The sequence below is a fragment of the Dipodomys merriami genome, unplaced genomic scaffold (genome assembly GCF_024711535.1).
Source record: "Dipodomys merriami isolate MVZ:Mamm:240054 unplaced genomic scaffold, mDipMer1.0.p SCAF_11, whole genome shotgun sequence".
NCBI lineage: Eukaryota > Metazoa > Chordata > Mammalia > Rodentia > Heteromyidae > Dipodomys > Dipodomys merriami.
Genome location: NW_027202382.1, coordinates 41,021,459 through 41,040,717, shown reverse-complemented (window position 1 = coordinate 41,040,717; position 19,259 = coordinate 41,021,459). Strand labels below are relative to the sequence as shown.

The 19,259-nt window shown below is 37.8% G+C and overlaps 1 protein-coding gene across 8 annotated transcripts in view; it reads left to right on the top strand.

Annotated features, from left to right (window-relative positions):
• The window catches only part of Mapkap1 (MAPK associated protein 1), a 242,154-nt gene that overhangs the window by 26,658 nt on the left and 196,237 nt on the right, over positions 1-19,259 (top strand). For 7 of the 8 annotated variants that reach the window (XM_070013663.1, XM_070013646.1, XM_070013636.1 and 4 more), the window contains 2 exons: positions 6,820-7,147; positions 9,613-9,702. In XM_070013663.1, the coding sequence (XP_069869764.1) occupies positions 6,889-7,147; positions 9,613-9,702 (349 nt within the window). In that variant the 5' untranslated portion in view covers positions 6,820-6,888. Of the gene's footprint in view, positions 1-5,201; positions 5,269-6,819; positions 7,148-9,612; positions 9,703-19,259 lie in introns of those variants that run through there. The other variant, XM_070013654.1, reaches the window with a different exon arrangement.

Here is a 19,259-nt window from a genome sequence, read left to right as displayed (position 1 = left end):
TATGTGTTTGTTAGTGCACTTACATTGTATTGTGTTGCAATGTTGAACATTATGTTTTTTGATAAACTATTATAAAGTTTGAGAGTATGTATGCTAAAGTTTTAAAAATTGAATTTGAACTTGATATTCATTAGAACCTATTACAAATTATTTCCATGTTTATAGCATATTCTAAATTCTCATATGCGTGTTACATGATTATTACTGATACAAATGGGTGTGTAAAATGGCAATAGAATCCAGATTGTACCTGGAGCCATACTTAGCACATAGTAGTTAGCACTCAATACATTAAAAATGGCTGTCATTCTGGGACATTTTTAACTGTCTTCCTATTCTGCTTAGACATCCCAATTGCTTCCATGTATAACAAAACAGATCTGTGTGCTTTAAGGACCTAGAGTTTTAAAATTGGTGAAAGAGACTAGGTAGGGTTATAGCTCTAGTACTTAGCATGTATGAAGCCATGAGTTTTACGCCCAGCACTGGCCCCCTCCAAAAAAACAAAAGTGGAAGAAAAGCTATAAAAACAATACAGCTTCAAGGAGATGATGACCTCCTGGAGCCTGATACTGTTTGTCTGATAGTATAAAGGTATATAAAAAAGACTATTTCAGAGAGCCAGGAGTTGGTTATGTCTAGGAGGAAGGCATTCAGGACCAGAAGAGCCAGCATTTGTGAAAGTGTGGGGCAGCATTTCTTTTTTTTTTTCTTTTTTCTTTTTCTTTTTCTTTTTTTTTTTGAGTCCAGTCGTGGGGCCTGAACTCTGGGCCTGGGCGCTGTCCCCCAGCTCTTCAGCTCAAGGCTAGCGCTCTACCACTTGAGCCACAGCGCCACTTCCGGCTTTTTTCTTTTTGCTTATATGGTGCTGAGGAATCGAACCCAGGGCCTCATGCATGCAAGGCAAGCGCTTTACCAGTGAGCCACCTTCCCAGCACAGCGGCATTTCTTATTTATTTTTTTCAGTGCTGGGAATTGAACCCAGTAGAGCAGCAGCTCTCCTAAACTGGGTTCTTTGAAACTTTGATATGCTTTAGTGTTTCTCAAGAAGTGTTTAGGGAGCAGATAGGTTTGGATTACATTATCTTACTAGATGCCCCATTCTAGATCCCCCTTTGGAGATTTTCACAGTACTCATGAATAATTTTGAAGCTTTGAGAAGTCCTGTAGTTAAAAAGTCAAGCAATACAAGCTTCTTTAATTTTTTTCAAGTTTTAGGCATTAAAAACATAAGCATTAAACTGTACTAAAAAATATATAGCATAAAATCGTTTGTTCAAATCTTTTTTTTTTGTGTCAGTTGTAGGGCCTGAACTCTGGTCCTGGGTACTGTCCCTCAGCTCTTCAGCTCAAGGCTAGCTCTCTACTGCTTGAGCCACAGCACCACTTCGACTTTTTCTGCTTATGTGGTGCTGAGGAATTGAACCCAGAGCCTCATTCATGCAAGGCAAGCACTCTACCACTGAGCCACATTCCCTTCCCCTGCCCCCCTTTTTTTTTGGTTCTGGGTTTTGAACTCAGGGCTTTGTGCTTGCTTTGCTTGTTTGCTTGGCTCGAGCTCTACCACTTGAGCCACCACTGTGATGGTTATTTTGGAGATAAAGTTGAGCAATTTTTTTTTTTTTTAACCTAGATTGGCCTTAAACCAAGATCTTCAGATCTTAGTCTCTTGAGTAGCTAGGGTTACATGCATGGATGTATAATTTACTGGCATGAAGCAGATTTACATTATTTTGTAGGTATCATCAGCACTCATCTCAAGAATTCTTCCTTTTTCCTAGTCTGAAATATAGCTATTAGACAGCTTCCCAATCTTTACTCCTTCCAGCCTGTGGCAGCTATCATTTCCCTTGCCTTTTCTGTGAACTTGATTACTCTTGGTATCCCATGCAAGTGTTAGTCCTTCAGTGACTGGCTTATTTTACTTTGCAGATAAGAACCCTAAGGTTTATTCATATGGAAGCATATATTAGAATTTAAAGGCTGAATAATAACCTTTTGTTGTGATTGTTGTTTTACAGTCCTGGATCTTGTGCATACTAGGCAAACACTCTACCACTGACTGAGCTGTATCTTCAGCTTTTTGGGCTGAATAATATTCAGTCCTATGTGTGCACTACACTTTATTTTTTTTAATCCATCTTGTACCATCTAGAGTGCATGGTATTGTGTATGTATATGTCTCATGGCATTATTAATAGATGCTTAGATTACTTTTAGAGTTTCAGTACATATTACATTTTTGTGTAATTATCTTTTTAGTATGAGTCCTGTAAGTGGGATTGCTTAGAGGTTGTTCAGATTTTATATTTTGATAAATATTGTCATATTGCCTTCTAAAGAGTCCCAATTTTACTCCTTCTCAGTAGATGTGAGAGTCACTGAACCCTGGCCAATATTAGCTTTATTTTTTTTTCTCTTTGTGCAACTAAACAGAAAATAACTTGTTTTCTTCTGTGTCCTGAATGACTTTGTTTTAGAAATCAATTATATCTTCAAATGATACTTAGCTGCTCTTAAGAAGATTTAAGAAAATGTTTGTGGTTCTGAAAAGCAAAACCAGTTGATATTGTCCCAAGGTGACAGTTTTTGAAGGGCACATTGAAGGGAAGCTCTTGTGTCTGTATTAAAAAAAGCAGCAGTCTTTTCTTAATCTCATATCTGACATGTTTACATATGACTTACCTCGACAACAAAATTGGATAGTCATTGGTAGTTGCAAAGCAACACGTATTGAATTCCTGCCATGGGTAACATCTGGGTTGTGTTAGGGATGTGGTGTTATGGCCCTTGTCCTTGTGGAACTTATGCTCTACATCTTCAAGAACACCTAATAGGAAGTAGCAGGTGACATGTATAAAAGCACATTTTTCAGGGTATTCCTATGGGAGTTTCTTATCAGTACTGATACTGATATGATAAATATTCATTGAATAAATCAAACAGATTCCTCGATGTATGAAGTTCTAGTGTGTGTGTGTGTGTGTGTGTGTGTGTGTGTGTGTGTGTGTGTTGGGGGGGTAGTTAATTGCAAATAAGTCTCAAGGACTTTATTGCTGGGCTTGACTTCGAATCACTGTCCTCAGATTGCAGCCTGCTGAGTCGTTAGGATTACAGGCATGAGCCACCAGCACCCAACTGAGGTCTCATGGTTCTCTGGGTGCTTTGAGGTCTCTCCTGTTGGGGAGTTAGAGTATTATAAGCTGTAATGGACCAGATTCATTTAGCTGAGAAAGATTTTTTTTTTTTTTTTTTTGGTCGGTCGTGGGGCTTGAACTCTGGGCCTGGGCGCTATCCCTCAGCTCTTCAGCTCAAGGTGAGCGCTCTACCACTTGAGCTACAGCGCCACTTCCGGTTTTCTGGTGGTTTATTGGAGATAGGAGTCTCACAGTCTTTCCTGCCCGGGCTGGCTTTGAACCGCGATCCTCAGATCTCAGCCTCCTGAGTAGCTAGGATTACAGGCGTGAGCCACCAGCGCCCGGCTCTGAGAAAGATTTTTATCAAGGGTACTTCATTGTGCTTTTGCTTCACCTTTTGCCTTATGACCTTTTAGTGCTTTTTTCTTTTCTTTTTTCTCTTGGTTTTGGGGTTTGAACTCAGCCTGGGAACTGTCCCTTAGCCTTTTTGCTCAAGGCTAGTGCTCTATCATTTTGAGCCACAACTCCATGGATAAGATTGTCATTGACTTTCCTGCCCAGGCTGGCTTTGAATAGTGATCCTCAGATTTCAGCCTCCTGAGTAGCTAGGATTGCAGGAGTGAACCACCAGCATCCAGCCAGTTGGGGCTTCTTATTGAAACCCTTGATTTTTCAGGAGAGAACTAGTTAATGTGAAAGTGGAACCTCTTCCTACCTCCAACATCTAGTTGCTTTCCTTCCACTGTTACAGCCACATTATGGTTATTGTAGCCCTGGCAATCTAATTCTGTGACAAATACTCTTATTTACAGACAATTCTATGCTTGTATACTATCTATGGTTATATGTGTGAAATTTAAATGTTCCTGTTTAATCTTGTAAGTTCTTAGATTGATATATTTCAAATCATATATTAATACCTCTAGGGCCAAATATCTCAAAATTTGACACAATCCCATGGTATCAGGAGATGTGTTGAGTTGCATTATGAAATTTGTTCTGGCAATTCTGACTTCTCTGTGTATTTTCCATTTACCCCAGTATAAAAGTAGTAGTCAGTGAATATATTTAAAGGGAAAAATAAATATTAATGTACTTGATTATGTATGCTTCTCAGTTAAACTTCCTTATATGTGTCTTCAAGACCTGCTGTGATCACAGAGAAAAATCTCCTCTCCCTACCCCTCTTCCCCTCCTTTTCTCTCTCCTTTTGCTTTATACTAGGGCTTGCACTCATGGCTCTTGCTTGCTAGGCCAGGCACCCTTATCACACACCCCCAGCCCCAGACAAAAAGTTTAAAACCTCAGTTGGCTATAATGATTTATTAAATAGACTTTCCCTTATTTATGTTTAATCTTCAGAAGAAACACATGACAAGAAAATCTGTGTTATAGGGATTGATCCCAAGGCTTTTCTCATGGTACACAAGTCCCTTACCCCTGAGCTACATCCCCAGCCTTGGTTATAGTTGTGTTTTTTTGTTTATTTTTTAAAAATAAAAACCTTTAGGACTATTTCTAGGAACATATCCAGTTCAGCTTTCACATTCCTTGTACTTATGAGTTTCTAGTGTGGAGGATGGCTGTAGATGCTGTGGCACGTGTCTTGTTTTCTTAGCTATTCAGAAGGCATAGATAGGTGAATTACAGTTGGAGTCTGGCCCTGAGCCAAATTGTGGCAAGCTCCAGGCCCTCATTTTAAAGCCCAGTACCAAAAAAAAAAAAAAAAAAAGGAGGTGCCCTCTATTCAAAAGAACCACAGACTTATTTTATCTTCCATGAACTTCCTAAAGAAAGATAAGGTATTGATATATTTTGTGGCTACTTTAAGAATTAATAATGGCATTTAACAGTAGAATTAATAATGGCATTTTTTTTTTTTTTGTCGGTCGTGGGGCTTGAACTCTGGGCCTGGGCGCTGTCCCTTAGCTCTTCAGCTCAAGGTGAGCGCTCTACCACTTGAGCTACAGTGCCACTTCCGGTTTTCTGGTGGTTTTATTGGAGATAGGAGTCTCATGGTCTCTCCTGCCCGGGCTGGCTTTGAACCGCGATCCTCAGATCTCAGCCTCCTGAGTAGCTAGGATTACAGGCATGAGCCACCAGCGCCCAGCTTAATAATGGCATTTTTAAGGTGAGTAATATGGCTCATGATCCCAGTTTCTCAGGAAGCTTAGATTGGGAGAATTGTGGTTCATCATCTCCAGACTAAGTAAAAAAATTACCGAGACCTCCAGCTTAACCAATGTGGGCACAGTGGCATGCTTATGTAATTTCTGGTTGCCTAGGAGGTATAAGTAGGATGATCACAGTTGAAGGTGGCTCCTCACAAATGGTAAACCCTAACTGAGAAATGAACTAAAGCAAAAATGGCTGGTGTTGTGGCTGACATGGTAGAGTATCTACTTTGCAAGTGGGAGTTTGAGTTCAAACTTCAGTACCACCCCCTAAAGAGTATTTTTTTTAAACCACCACCATCATAATTATTAATAATAGCCTCCAGTTATTTATGTGCCATGTATTCTTTTGAAAAACCATCTATTCTTTTAACTTACATTTTGTGCTATATATAGTCTTCTTACCTAAATTATCATCTATATTTTCTCTCATCCTGGAACCTCCATTTTCTTTTTTCTTTTTCTTTTTTTGTCAATCGTGGGGCTTGAATTCTGGGCCTGGGCACTGTCCCTCAGCTCTTCAGCTCAAGGTTAGTGCTCTACCACTTGAGCCACAGCACCACTTCCGGCTTTTTCTGCTTATGTGGTGCTGAGAAATCAAACCCAGGGCCTCATGCATGCGAGTCAAACACTCTACCACTGAGCCACATTCCCAGCCTGGAACTTCCATTTTCTAAATGAAGAACACAAAGCTTAAAAAAGGTTTCAAGTATTTTGACCAAGATCACATTGTTAGCAAGTGACCAGTTCTATTTCTGGAGCCTAGTTCCTAACCACTGACCTGTAATGTTTTCTTTATTGAATATTTTCAGTTAGCTGAGGAGGCACTACTGTACTCCCTAGGATAAACATCTTTATAGTTTACAGGATTGAAGAAGCAGTTCTTACAATTAGGTTTTAAAATAATAATCTTGTAGCAAGGCATTTTTGATTAATCCATTTTATTTTTAAAGCACAATCCTACCTTCAAATGTGTTTATTAAGCACATTTACTGTTGTGGTATACTTTTTATAAAATCCCTAGTACCTCAGAAATCTATGTATTGCCCTTTTAAACACTCTACAACCATGTGACAGGAAGAGAAATGTAAACTGATGAAATACAGTTTCCTACTTTAGTACATCATTTGAGGAAAATACAACTTGTTCCCCCACGACCTTATAAAATAATGAGACTGCATGGGAGTGAAGGGAGAGAGGAAAGAGAATTTATTGTCCTAACAGTAGTTATGTGCTTTGACTTGCCTGCTAAGGAGTTACTATTATTTGTTTTGCAAGAGCGTAAGCTTTCCTCTCTGATACCATGGAGATCTCATTGACTAGTGTTATAGCCCCTAGTGCTTATAAGGATTTTCTTTCAGCTTAGATTTAATCCCTTTAAACTCCTAGGTCCAGGGATAAATGTTGATTTTTCAAGATAGTTTTTTACCACCTTGAATGTGTTTGAAAAATGATCCAGTCATTTTCTGCCTTATTCTTAAATATTGCTGTGTACATCATGTTTCTAGGTAGGTGAGCTGGTGGAACAATATGAAGAGGAGAAAATAGATTTTTAAGGAAATTGGCCCACAGAAAGGATGGCCTTCTTGGACAATCCAACTATCATTCTAGCTCATATTCGGCAGTCACATGTGACCAGTGATGACACGGGAATGTGTGAGATGGTCCTCATTGATCATGATGTTGACCTAGAGAAGATTCATCCTCCTTCAATGCCTGGAGACAGTGGGTCAGAAATTCAGGGAAGCAATGGTGAGACTCAGGGCTATGTATACGCCCAGTCAGTCGATATTACCTCAAGTTGGGACTTTGGTATTAGAAGACGCTCAAATACAGGTAAACATTGGCTTCTGACTTTAAATTAGCAAACAATCTTATGGGATAATGCATAATGTTGGAACTAGTGTAATGGGGGAAGTTCTTGTATGCTAATGGGACCATGCATATGTCAGACTGGGAGGAAATCTGTTGTTATCTCCATCTATGTGAGTGGGAAATGGAAAGTACCTCTGGAATGCTGTTAGGAGAAAGTAGATGGTAAAGGAAGAGGTGGGACAGGAGAGAAGGGGAGGCATGTGTAATGTTATTTTTCTAAAAAGTCCCTGTGTAGAAAAGGAAGTGGACTTGTTTGGTATGTCTTTCCAGAGGAACATTTAAGTCCCAGTAGATAGACTACCTGGAGGCAGACTTAAAGATGATGTAATAAAGAGCCGTTAGCACTCTGAGCTGACTAGCCCAGGCGTGCAGTCTATGGCCTCGGGCAGTTCTTGCTCCTGGAGGAATTGGGGGGATGGGGAGTGGGCTGAGACAGCTGAACATTTGTTAAGCCTAATTGTAATGGGAATTCCCATGTTGGATATACAATTTAAAAAGGGATTCCTGTTGTGGATGTTTTACCTTTACTTTCTTGTTGACTTTTGTGGTTTAAAAATGATCAACTTTTGTGTATGTGTGTGCATATATATAATATATATGTATATATATAAAGATATATATACATATATATATGCACACATATATAGTTTCATATCTATATATTACATGTTTGGTCTGTATATTTAATTTTAATTTTAATCTTTTAAAAGTTTCTCATTACCCATTTCAGGCTTATGTTTTTTTGATAGCCTTTCAAGGAGAATGTGATAAATAAATTAAGACATTTACTTGACTACTTTATTAAAAATACATACTATAGTTGTGATATGACAGGGTATTCTAGGAGCTAACCATTTATTTGGTCATCAAAAAATATGATCTCCAAATCAGCAATAACTTGCTAACCCTGGGAAAGATAGTAGTAAGAGATGTATTATAACAATGAAAATATTTACAAACTTACTTTCATGATTCAAAGGTAAAATATACACAAAGGAATATTGCAGGTATAGCTGAATACAATTCACAGTGAAAGGCACATTAAGGTTTTGTCTAAGAATTTAGCATCACTGATATTACAAAGAGTAATTTGCCTTCATGAAAATAATTAATAGCATTTCCCAGTATCTAAAGGAACTGTTATCAAAATAGGGCTTGAATATAATTTAGAACCATTGATTCTCAGTTCTCTAGTTGAAACTGACTTCCTTGCAAGTTATTGAGATGATATCTTATATGACAGGTTGAATGGATTTCTGTAGGAGAATGCTGCTAAATTGAGAGCTTTATGATTATATTACTTTGGCTGTACCTTTCATATTTATTAATTGCAATTGAAGGCATTTTTCTTCAATGGGATTTAGTTAGATATAGTGACATTGTCAGGATGCTTTTTGCAGTATAGTTTCAATTTTTGGTAAGCATATTTTCTATATTTCTTTAACATAATGCTAAAACAGGAGTATATGATTTTCTACCTTGAAAGTGGTTGAAAACAAGATATATGTTATGTATTTTGTGCCCAAATAGATTGTTGAAGCTTAGCAAGAGAAATGAATTTTAGATGATGACATTGATTCTGATTTTCTAGTCCATTGTGATCTTAATGCAACGTTGTTAATGGATGCCAATGGCATTTCTTGAAAGGCTCAGCTCACTGATTTTTAAGGCTTATCAGCCAGATAGTCATAAATGCATAGCTTTAGGTGAATCTTAGAGTTGGACTTTTCTTTTGGTAGCACTAAGGTGCTAGTTGTCCTTGTGACCAAGGTATTTACTTTGTTAATCCTTTCAGCATATCTTAAATTTTTTAAGAGAAAAATTATTCTTTTTAAGATTTGACTAATGTACAAAGATACAAATCATTTATTTTACTACCTATAAACTGTTTCAGCCCACTGAAGAAAAGCTATGCTAATTTATATAGCTTTGACATTTTATAATTTTCATGATTTTTAGATAAAGGATTTTATATTTAAAACTTTAATAGTCTAGTCTGAGTTCATTTATCTTTAATTTTTGAAACGGGTAGAGTAATTCATAACAGTAATTTTATTCCTGTAATGTAATATTCACTTCAGTTCATTTGTGCATTAAAATTCCTTTAAGACCGTTATTAATGATTTATATAATGAAATGTCATATTAATCACAGAAGTTTTCACATTTTATTATTCTCTTCCATGTTAATACTATCTTTATGATCTCTATTAATGTTTTATATCCTCTAATTTCAATTATAAATCAAGAATATTTTCATGTTTTTGTTGGTATTTGCTTTTCAGGGGTGCCACCTTTAAAATTTTATGACTTTTTTCCTACATATGCAATATAAAACATCTTTATTCATATAAAGGTAGTTAATTATGTCTTTGTTTATAGTAAACTTTCATTGACAAACTTATAGTTATAATATTTCTTTTCAAGCTCAAAGATTAGAACGACTCCGAAAAGAGAGACAAAACCAGATCAAATGCAAAAATATTCAGTGGAAAGAAAGAAATTCTAAGCAATCAGGTAAATGGAAATAATTTTAATTCTTAACTTGAGATTTATATGTTTAGATTATATTATTGTATAAGAACTTTTATTTTTAATGTATCCTTTTGAAACCTTTTGACAGACAGTTCTTGTATTCTGAGTTTTGAGCTCTTTTACTTGGTGGCCTTTGACCTCTGAATGTTTGTGTTCTTCCTGTCTTGTCTTTTGACTTCCATTCACTCTGAGTCACAGAGATTCATTCACACAGGAGTCATTTTGTATACACTCATGCCAGTATTTCTTCTTAGGGCCAAGGATTATTTCATTATTTTTATGGACTAGTCTCTGGGTTCTTCTAGATTCATCTTTGCAGTTCTAACCTAGCCTTTTCTTTGCCATATTTGTGGTTATACTAACAATCTTTTTTGGATATCTGCTAATTCTTTTAGCTGAAAATTATATTGCTGGTATTATATTACTATTTTCTGTATGTGTTCATAGGATGTGTATTTAAAGGCTGATTATATTTTATATTTCAACATTCAATCTCAGAAAACAAAAAATTAAAAAATAAAGAGCTATTAAGTTATTCTGTAATAGATATTTAATATTTCCTAGACTCTCTCTCTTTTTCTTTCTCCTATAGGTTGTCTACAGTCTGTCTTCTATATCCTCTTAGCATCTTCCAGTACCACTTTGGCATATAACAGATACCTAATAAATCTTTGTTGATTGGCTCCATAGGAATAGCAATATTAACAATTATATTAACAGAAGCACCTATCTAGTGCCGTGCTAGGCATTTTACATGCATCATCTCTAATGCAATAACTTCTGTTGTTGTTTTGATGGTTCTAGGGTTTGAATTTAAGGTCTCACATTTGCTGGGCAGGTGCTTTACCTTTTAAGCTACATCCTAGCTCCTTTTGCTTTAGTTATTATTATTATTATTTTTGGGTCCGGTTGTGGGGCCTGAACTCTTGGCCTGGGTGCTGTCCCTCAGCTCTTCAGCTCAAGGCTAGCACTCTACCACTTGAGCCACAGCGCCACTTCTGGCTTTTTTTTTTTCTGCTTATGTGGTGCTGGAGGAATCGAACCCAGGGCCTTAAGCATGCAAGGCGAGCACTCTACCACTGAGCCACCTTCCCAGCCCCTAGTTATTATTTTTTTTAACTAGAGCTTTACATTTATGCTTGGGCCAGCCCAGACCATCATGTATGTATCTGGGATGTCATGAACTACCACACTCAGCTGTTATTTGTTGAGATGGGGTCTTGCCAACTTCTTGCATGGGCTGACTTTGAACTGAGATCTTCTTGATTTCCACCTCCTCAGAAGCTAGGATTATAGGTGTGAACCACGGCTTTGGGTTAATACAATGATCTTGGAAGGTATTTTGTTTACAGATGAGACAGCCTCAGAGGGATTAGACTAACTTTCTAAAGTTCTGTAACTAGAAGGTAATGTGAGATTTTATATCCAACTGTCTTTATATAAAAGTGTCTGTGCTAAACCACACTTAAGTTCTCCTTGCTTTCTTCTATGATTATAGACTACAATGTTCTCACTAAGTATGATTTTCTTGACTTTCTAAATAATGCCTTTGTAGAACTAGAAATCCCCATTGCAAGCAAGGTGTGGTATTACAGTCCTATAATCCCAACATTTATGGGACTGAGACGATTCTTGGGATTTTGAATTTAAGGCCAACTTTTGCTGCATATTGATTTTACCTAAAAAAACCCAAATCCAACTACTTCTCAAAAGAATTCTCATTTGCCTGTGTTTCTTCCTTATATCTCACTCTGTGATTTCTTGTAGTTGTTGAATGTCTCTTTAGTTTTGTCTTGATGCTTTAAAGTCTCTGTAGTCTGCCTGACTGATCCAGTAAATATCAGTCTGTTTATCATTATCCTGTCCACTGTATTCAGAGTTCTGTTTATCTTAATATAGTTCCTATTAATCCTCTTAATACAGTCAGTTTAATTAAACCTCTCTTTTTAGCCATTCCTTATTTGTCTTGTTGACCTTCATACCTTAAAATTACCTTATTCACTTTCGTACTTTAAAAATTTCATACTTTAAAAATAGCTGTGTGACAGTAACTCACACTTGTAATCTAGCTACTCAGGAGGCTGAGATGAGGATTATGGTTCTAAGCCAGCCCCAGCAGGAAAGTGTGAGAGTCTTATCTCCAATTAACAACCAAAAAACCAAAAGCCTGGACATGGAGCTGGGCTCAAGTTGTAGAGCACTAGCCTTGAGGGAAAAAAAAAAAAAAAAAAGCGAAAACACAGAACTCAAGTCCAGAGTGGAAGCCCTAGTACTGATAACAACAACAAAAAAGAGTGAATAAGGTAAGTTCCTCAGCTTGAAATCTGAGACATCTAATAAAGAAGAGGATTTTTGCTTGTTCTTCTCCCATTCATTCCTTGGAGTTACACTCATTTTAAGTGTTTTGTAGCATACACTGGAGAAATGCATAGTTCCCCTTTGGCTTTTATTTGCCATTCTTGCTGTCTCTTAGATTTCAATAATTGACTCTGTGATTTAATTTCTAGAGAGGCTCCATATCATTCCTGTCCACACTTTGAAATGTTGACTCTGAATCTTTCTAGACAACAGTCTGCCTGGTGGTCATTTTTGATGGTTAGATTGAACCTCACTGGTGTCTGAATTCTTAGAGTATGTTTCATCTTTAAACCACAGCTTAGTATTCTAGGTAGCCTGAAACATGCTAGAAAAGTAGGTCCCTTAAGAGACTGGGAAGGTGGCTCAGTGGTAGAGTGCTTGCCTTGCATGCATAAGGCCCTGGGTTCTATTCCTCAGCACCACATAAACAGAAAAAGCCAAAAGTGGCACTGTACCTCAAGTGGTAGAGTGCTAGCCTTGAGCTGAAGAGTTGAAGGACAGCGCCCAGGCCCAGAGTTCAGGCCCCATGACCAACAACAAACAACAACAAAATGAAGAGTTCACTAAGCATCTTCTTGGCAAGCATTTCAGCCCATCTGTTCTCACAACCCTTTCCTGCCTCCTTTTTGGTGGTAGTTGGGTTGAACTTTAGACCTTGTGCTAATTCTGCTTACTGGCTCAGTTAGTTCTCTACCACTTGAGCCACATCTTCAGCCCTGCTATTTGCTGGTTATTTTATAGCTGGAATCTCATGGGGATTTCTGTCCAGCTGGCTTGGTACCAATATCCTGTCTCAGCCTCCTAGAAGGGAGAGTTACAGGCATGAGCTACCAGCATCCATCTCACACATCTCTTGAACACATGCTGTCCTTGGCAAGAAATGCCATGTCTAATTCCTTTTGATCTTCTTGGAATTTTGGATAGATAATCATATATTCACCTTCTCATTCTTTTTCTGCTTTTGTGTATGTGTTTGTGTGTGTGTGTGGTGTGCGCTGGTTCTGGGCACTGTCCCTAAGCTTTTGTGTTCAAGGCTAGCACTCTACCACTTGTGGCTTTTGGGTGGTAAATTGGAGATCAGAGTCTCATGGCCTTTCCTGCCCTGGCTGTCTATGAACTTTGATCCTCAGATCTCAATCTCTTGAGTAGCTAGGATTACAGACATAACCCACTGGTGCTGAGCTCTTTTCCTGCCTTATATTTTTTGTTAAGATCATTTCAGGGGCTGGGAAGGTGGCTCAGTGGTAGAGCGCTTGCCTCGCATGCATGAGGCCCTGGGTTCGATTCCTCAGCACCACATAAGCAAAAAGGAAAAAAGCCGGAAGTGGCGCTATGGCTCAAGTGGTAGAGCGCTAGCCTTGAGCCGAAGAGCGGAGGGACAGCGCCCAGGCCCAGAGTTCAGGCCCCATGACCGGAACCACAAACAAACAAAAAAAAACCAAGATCATTTCACTTTTTTTTTAATAAGTTTTTTTATTGTGAAAATACTGTACAGAGAGGTTACAGTTACATGAGCAAGGTAATGAGTACATTTCTTATCAAGCATTGTTGCCTCCTCCTTTGTTTTTCCCCTACCATCCCTTCTCTCCCATCTCCTCAACTACCCCCCCCCAACTCCCTTCACTCCTTTTTAAAATTTCATTCCCAACTAAAGGAATCAACATTATATATATGATACACTCTGATGAAACATCCTTGGTTTGAACTCTGGGCCTGGGTGCTGTCCCCGTAGCTCTTCAGCTTGAGGATAGTTCTCCCACTTGAGCCACAGCGCCACTTCCGGTTTTCTGATGGTTTATTGGAGATAAGAGTCTCACGGACTTTTCCTGCCTGGGCTGGCTGTGATTTTTATTCCATCTAATTGTAGTCTATCCATTAGAATTAGGAAGGATTTTAGAAGCTATCTAGTCTAGATGCTGACATTCTTTGTGAACTTACTGATCCATATGCTGTAAGACCACACATGATGAGAGAAATACTTCAGAGTAAGTATTTAGTATTCCCATAACAAAAACTTTATGGATACACATGAAGATGGTGTAAACAGAAGAAAACAGGGAAAACATGTCAGATTCCCAATATTTTTACTTTTATTGTTTTAAATGATGTTGGAATAACTGGGGAGGGGGATAATAGCTCCATGGGCCCTGGGTTCAATTCCTATTAACATGAAAAACAAAAGTGATATTGGAAAATAGTATCTTTTCCATAGTTGATTATTACCCTTGTTATTCTTTGAGTCTTATAACAAATGCTTTTTCTATAATTCCTGGATGCCTCAAAATCCTATGCTAGCTGCCTGTCTTCCAGAACTTTTGAAGTCTAACTAGAAGACAAGGCTTTTTATGAATGAAATGATGAAATTCCAAATAATGATGTAGTTTGTATCAATTATATACAAATAGTCCTGAAGTTTTGTTTATGTTTTTGTATTATTGATTTCTTACCTACAGTGGCTGTATATAACTCAGAAGTATATCCCAAAGTGCATGTTATAGTAACAATCTGTATATATTTCTGGGTCCTATCTGTGGAATTCCCAGTGTAGTAGATAGACTGGGGTCCACAAATCTGTACAAAAAAAGCTCCTTAGGTAATTCTGATAAGTTACTAGTTTTGGGGTATATAACATTTTATGTAGTTCAGCAATTATTAATATGCCTATATTATAAAGATGAGAAAATTGGAACTCAGATTAAATGACTTTCCTAAGCTACTTACAAGTAGTAAATGGCAAAGCCAAAATCAATGGCAAATTGCCTGGCCAGTGTGACCCAAAGGATTTTTTTTTTTTTGGGTCCAGTCATGGGGACTGAACTCTGGGCCTGGGCGCTGTCCCTCAGCATTTCAGCTCAAGGCTAGCGCTCTACCACTGGAGCCACAGCGCCACTTCCGGCTTCTTTCTTTTTGCTTATGTGGTGCTGAGGAATCGAACTCAGGGCCTCATGCATGCAAGGCAAATGCTCTACCACTGAGCCACCTTCTCAGCCCCCAAAGATTTTATACTCTTTCTACTCTGCTCCACCTATTTCTATACCATTGTAGGAAGAAGCTACTTTTGAAGCTTTAGGTATTGAGGAGTTTGTGACTCCTTATTCCTGTCCTTCTCTGTTAGCTATGGCCAGGGTTTAGAGAGACTTTTCCAAATCCTCTATACTAAACAAAAAATTATATAGCTAGACTCTGATGGTTCACACCTGAAATCTTGAGCTACTCAGGCAATTCGAAGCCAGTTTAGGCAGAGAAGTCTAAGAAACTCTTATCTCTGATTACCAGCAAAAAGTCTGGATTGGAGGCGTGGCTCAAGTGGTAGAGCTCCAGTCATGAATGAAAAAGCCACGTGAGAGGGTAAAACCCTGGTTTAAGCTCCAGGACTGGTACCTCCCAAAATTATATATATATAAAAAATTATAATAATTATATATAACGCTGTGGCTCAAAGTGATAGAGCGCTAGCCTTGAGCTGAAGAGCTGAGGGACAGCGCCCAGGCCCAGAGTTCAGGCCCCACGCCTCCACCCTCCAAAAAAAAAAAGAATTACATATAAGCCATCAGTAATCTCACATCCAGATAACTGTTAATGTTTTGATATATTTATTATAGATTTCATTTACATATGTGGGAATATATATTTCAAACAATAATTATATATTGTCCTTTTTGTATTTGTGCACACAAATAGTTTATAAATAGTTTTATAGCTGTCTTCATGTAGATTCTGTACTTTTATATTTTATATTAGAGTTGGGTATATTTTGTATTGCCATCATAAATAACAACTTTCTTATAGCTTTATTGTTGATCTTTTGTAAAGAAATCTATTACTTTTGAGCCCAGCGCCAGTGGCTCACACCTATAATCCTAGCTACTCAGGAGGCTGAGATATGAGGATCGCGGTTCAAATCCAGCCCCGGCAGGAAAGTCCATGAGACTCTTATCTCCAATAAACTACTAGAAAACCGGAAGTAGCACTGTGGCTCAAGTGGTAGAGCACTGGCCTTGAGCTGAAGAGCGCAGGGACAGTGCCCAAGCCCAGAGTTCAAGCCCCACGACCGACCAAAAAAAAAAAAAATCACAAGAAATCTATTACTTTTGTATATTTGTTTTGTATCTGGCCAACTCACTGAACCCTTATCAGTTCTAATATACAGTCTCATCTTTCTGAATATAATAATATTCTTATAAACTTGATAGTTATATTTCTAGCTTATTTTTCCAGTTTTGTATTTGTTGGAGACTTCTGTTTATATTTGTTAGTAGTTTTCATTTGCGAATAATGAAAAGCTTATTTTGAAGGTGAACTTCAAAAATTAGGGTTGTTGGGCTGAAAATGGAACATAGAGTAGAGCATTTGCCTAGTGTGAACAAGACCTTGGTTTGATCCCAGCGACACAAAGGAAGAAAAAAGAGAAATTCAGAGAATCATGAGGTTTTTCCCAAAAATCCCTAGTTAGATAACATGTGCAAGGTTTTTTCCTTTGCATCATGTTGAACTTAGGGGGTTTAAAGTGTATTGAATATTTTTCAGTATTTCAGTTATTTGTTTTGATGCTAAAATTGTCTCTGTATAATGAGTTGTTTAACAACACTATAAATTTTTCATAGCTTCCTTCTTTCTTTTTTGAAAAAATGTTTTACACTTGCGGTACACGTTTCTTCCCCTAATCTGGAGCTAGCCAGACTCCAAGGAGTTTTGGTTCTTTTCAGAGACCATAACCTGAGTGCTAGTGATATTTACTGGATTGTGTTTGTCCTTGTAATCTTTTTTAGAGGGTGAAGCAGAGAAAAAAAATTTTTTTTAAAGTATGGTGTGAGATTTTTTTTGGGGGGGATTAGTATCTCACACGTAACCTTGGCTGTCCTCAAGCTTGCAGTCCCCTGCCTTAGTCTTCCAGGTGCTGGGGTTACAGGTAAATACCTCCACACCTGACTAGAGGGGTTTTGATTATATATATCCTCTCATGTTGAAAATTTTGTTTCCAGGAGAGAAATACCATCATCCTTAAAATAATATGACTACTAAAAGGACTTGAAAGGTTTTTTGTTTGTTTGCTTGTTTTGGTTTTTGTCTTTTGTATATATTCCAAAATATAAAAAGCTGGGAATGTAAAATTGTTGTGTGGTAAACTTTCTTGATCCAATTTCTTTCTTTATACTTAAAGTGCCAACTGATTATTATACTTAGTCTCATTGATTTCATTTTACCTTTTGTTTCTGAGGTTGTGCTTTTATTTTCCTTTTGGGGGCTTTTATATATATTGAGATTGCACTTTTAATGTGGCGGCTGCAGATGCTGTTCTGGCTGTATTTGGTCACCTGGCTCTCTTCAGCTATACTACTTGAGTTATCCCTCTAGCCCTGAGTTTCACTGTTTATTTTGGAGATGGAGTAGAGGTTTATAGAGGTTTCTGCCTATGGCTTTGAACTTCAATCCTTTGAATCTCAGCCTCCTGAGTAGCTAGAATTGGAGGTATGAACCGCCATGGCCTGGTCAGTTCCATGACTTTTCACAAATATTCATGCTTATGTAACTAATATCTCAGTCAAGTATAGAGCAATTCTTTTGCCTTATAAGTTACCTGTTAACCTTTCTATTCTGTTCCTTAGAGGCAGCCATTGTTCTAAGTTTTACCACCACAATTTAGTTTCTTCTTTTGTGGATGATATTTAAAACCATAAGTCTGTGTGAGATCACAAGGATTGTGAATATAGAGAGTAATACAGAGAATATAGAGAGAAAGAAGAGAACCTAGCACTGAGCTCTAGCAAATGCCAGTGACTCTTGGCAATGAGAGCAAATGAGCTAGGGCTGGGAAGGAGTGGCCTGAGAGAGAAGAGCCAGTTTAGAGTCCTGGGGAAGCCAGTGAGAAGAATGTTTTAAAGGAGGGAATGATGAACTGGTTTAAATGCTGCCTAGAGGTCTTTGGGATGAGGATTAAAGATGGGAAGGGAATTCTAGTGACTTGATGACAGCTCCTTTGGTGGAATGGTGTGGCATGAATGCTTGATTGGAGTGGATTTGAAAGAATGGGATGAGAGGGACTGGACAGCAAGAATATAGGCCAGAGCTTGGTACTGGTGGCTCATGCATGTAATCCTAGCTACTCTGGAGACTATAGAAATCTAAAATTCATGGTTCAGTGCCAGTCCAGGCAGGAAAGTCCATGAGACTCTTATCGCTAATTAACCACCAGAAAACCAGAAATGGAACTGCGACTCAAAGTGACAGGACACTAGCCTTGAGCAAATAAGCTGCCTAGGCCCTGAGTTTAAGCTCCACAGTTGACAGGGGAGGGGAGGCGTGCGCACACGCATGCACGTGTGTGTGTGTGTGTGTGTGTGTGTGTGTGTGTGTGTGTGTGTCACCCTTTTGAAGAGCAAGGAAATAAGATGATACCTGGAAATGGGGGTGTAGAGTATCAAGGAGGTGTTTTACTATTTTAGTGTGCTGTAAGAAGGAAATTAACAGTGGAAGAGAAATAGATAATTGCTAGAGCAATGTCCTTGAGTTGGAACTAATTATAAAGAAGGAGCTGGCCTGAGAGAGAGGTTCAGCCATGGTAATAGGGTCAAAGGCTAGAAGTGCAGAAGTGAGCAAGCAAAAGTTTTTTGTGGTTATTTCTGTTTCTTCATGGCACAGGAAGAAAGAGGAAGAAGGAAGGAGGTATTATAAGTTGAAGAGAAAACTAAACTGAGATGGAAGATTTAGTGTATCATCACTGCAAACCTAACCTTCCTGATAATAGCTGTTTATGTTTAGTAGGTTACTGCTATTTCCTTTATCTTAGTTTCTTCAGAGCCAGTGATATTATCTCTTGTGAACACAAGGTGAGAAAACACCTAGTATTATACATGGCTCATAGTTTAATAAAGGATCATTTCTTTCTCAAGTGTAGCTGTGTAGTTGTTAATAGATTACATGTAGCATGGTATTTGTAATATTGGAAAGCTCACTTTAGTCAAATTGTGAAGTAAATGTATAATTAATATATTGTTGAAATATATACTTAAATTGTTTAAGTGTACTTACATGTTCAGAATCTAGAATTAAGTAGTCAGGTTTTAGTTACCTATGATCACCTTCACTCTGAAAATATTAAGTGGAAAATTCTTGAAATAAAGAACTTATAAATTTTTAATAACTCAAATTATAAGATATTACTATAATTATTTTATCATTAT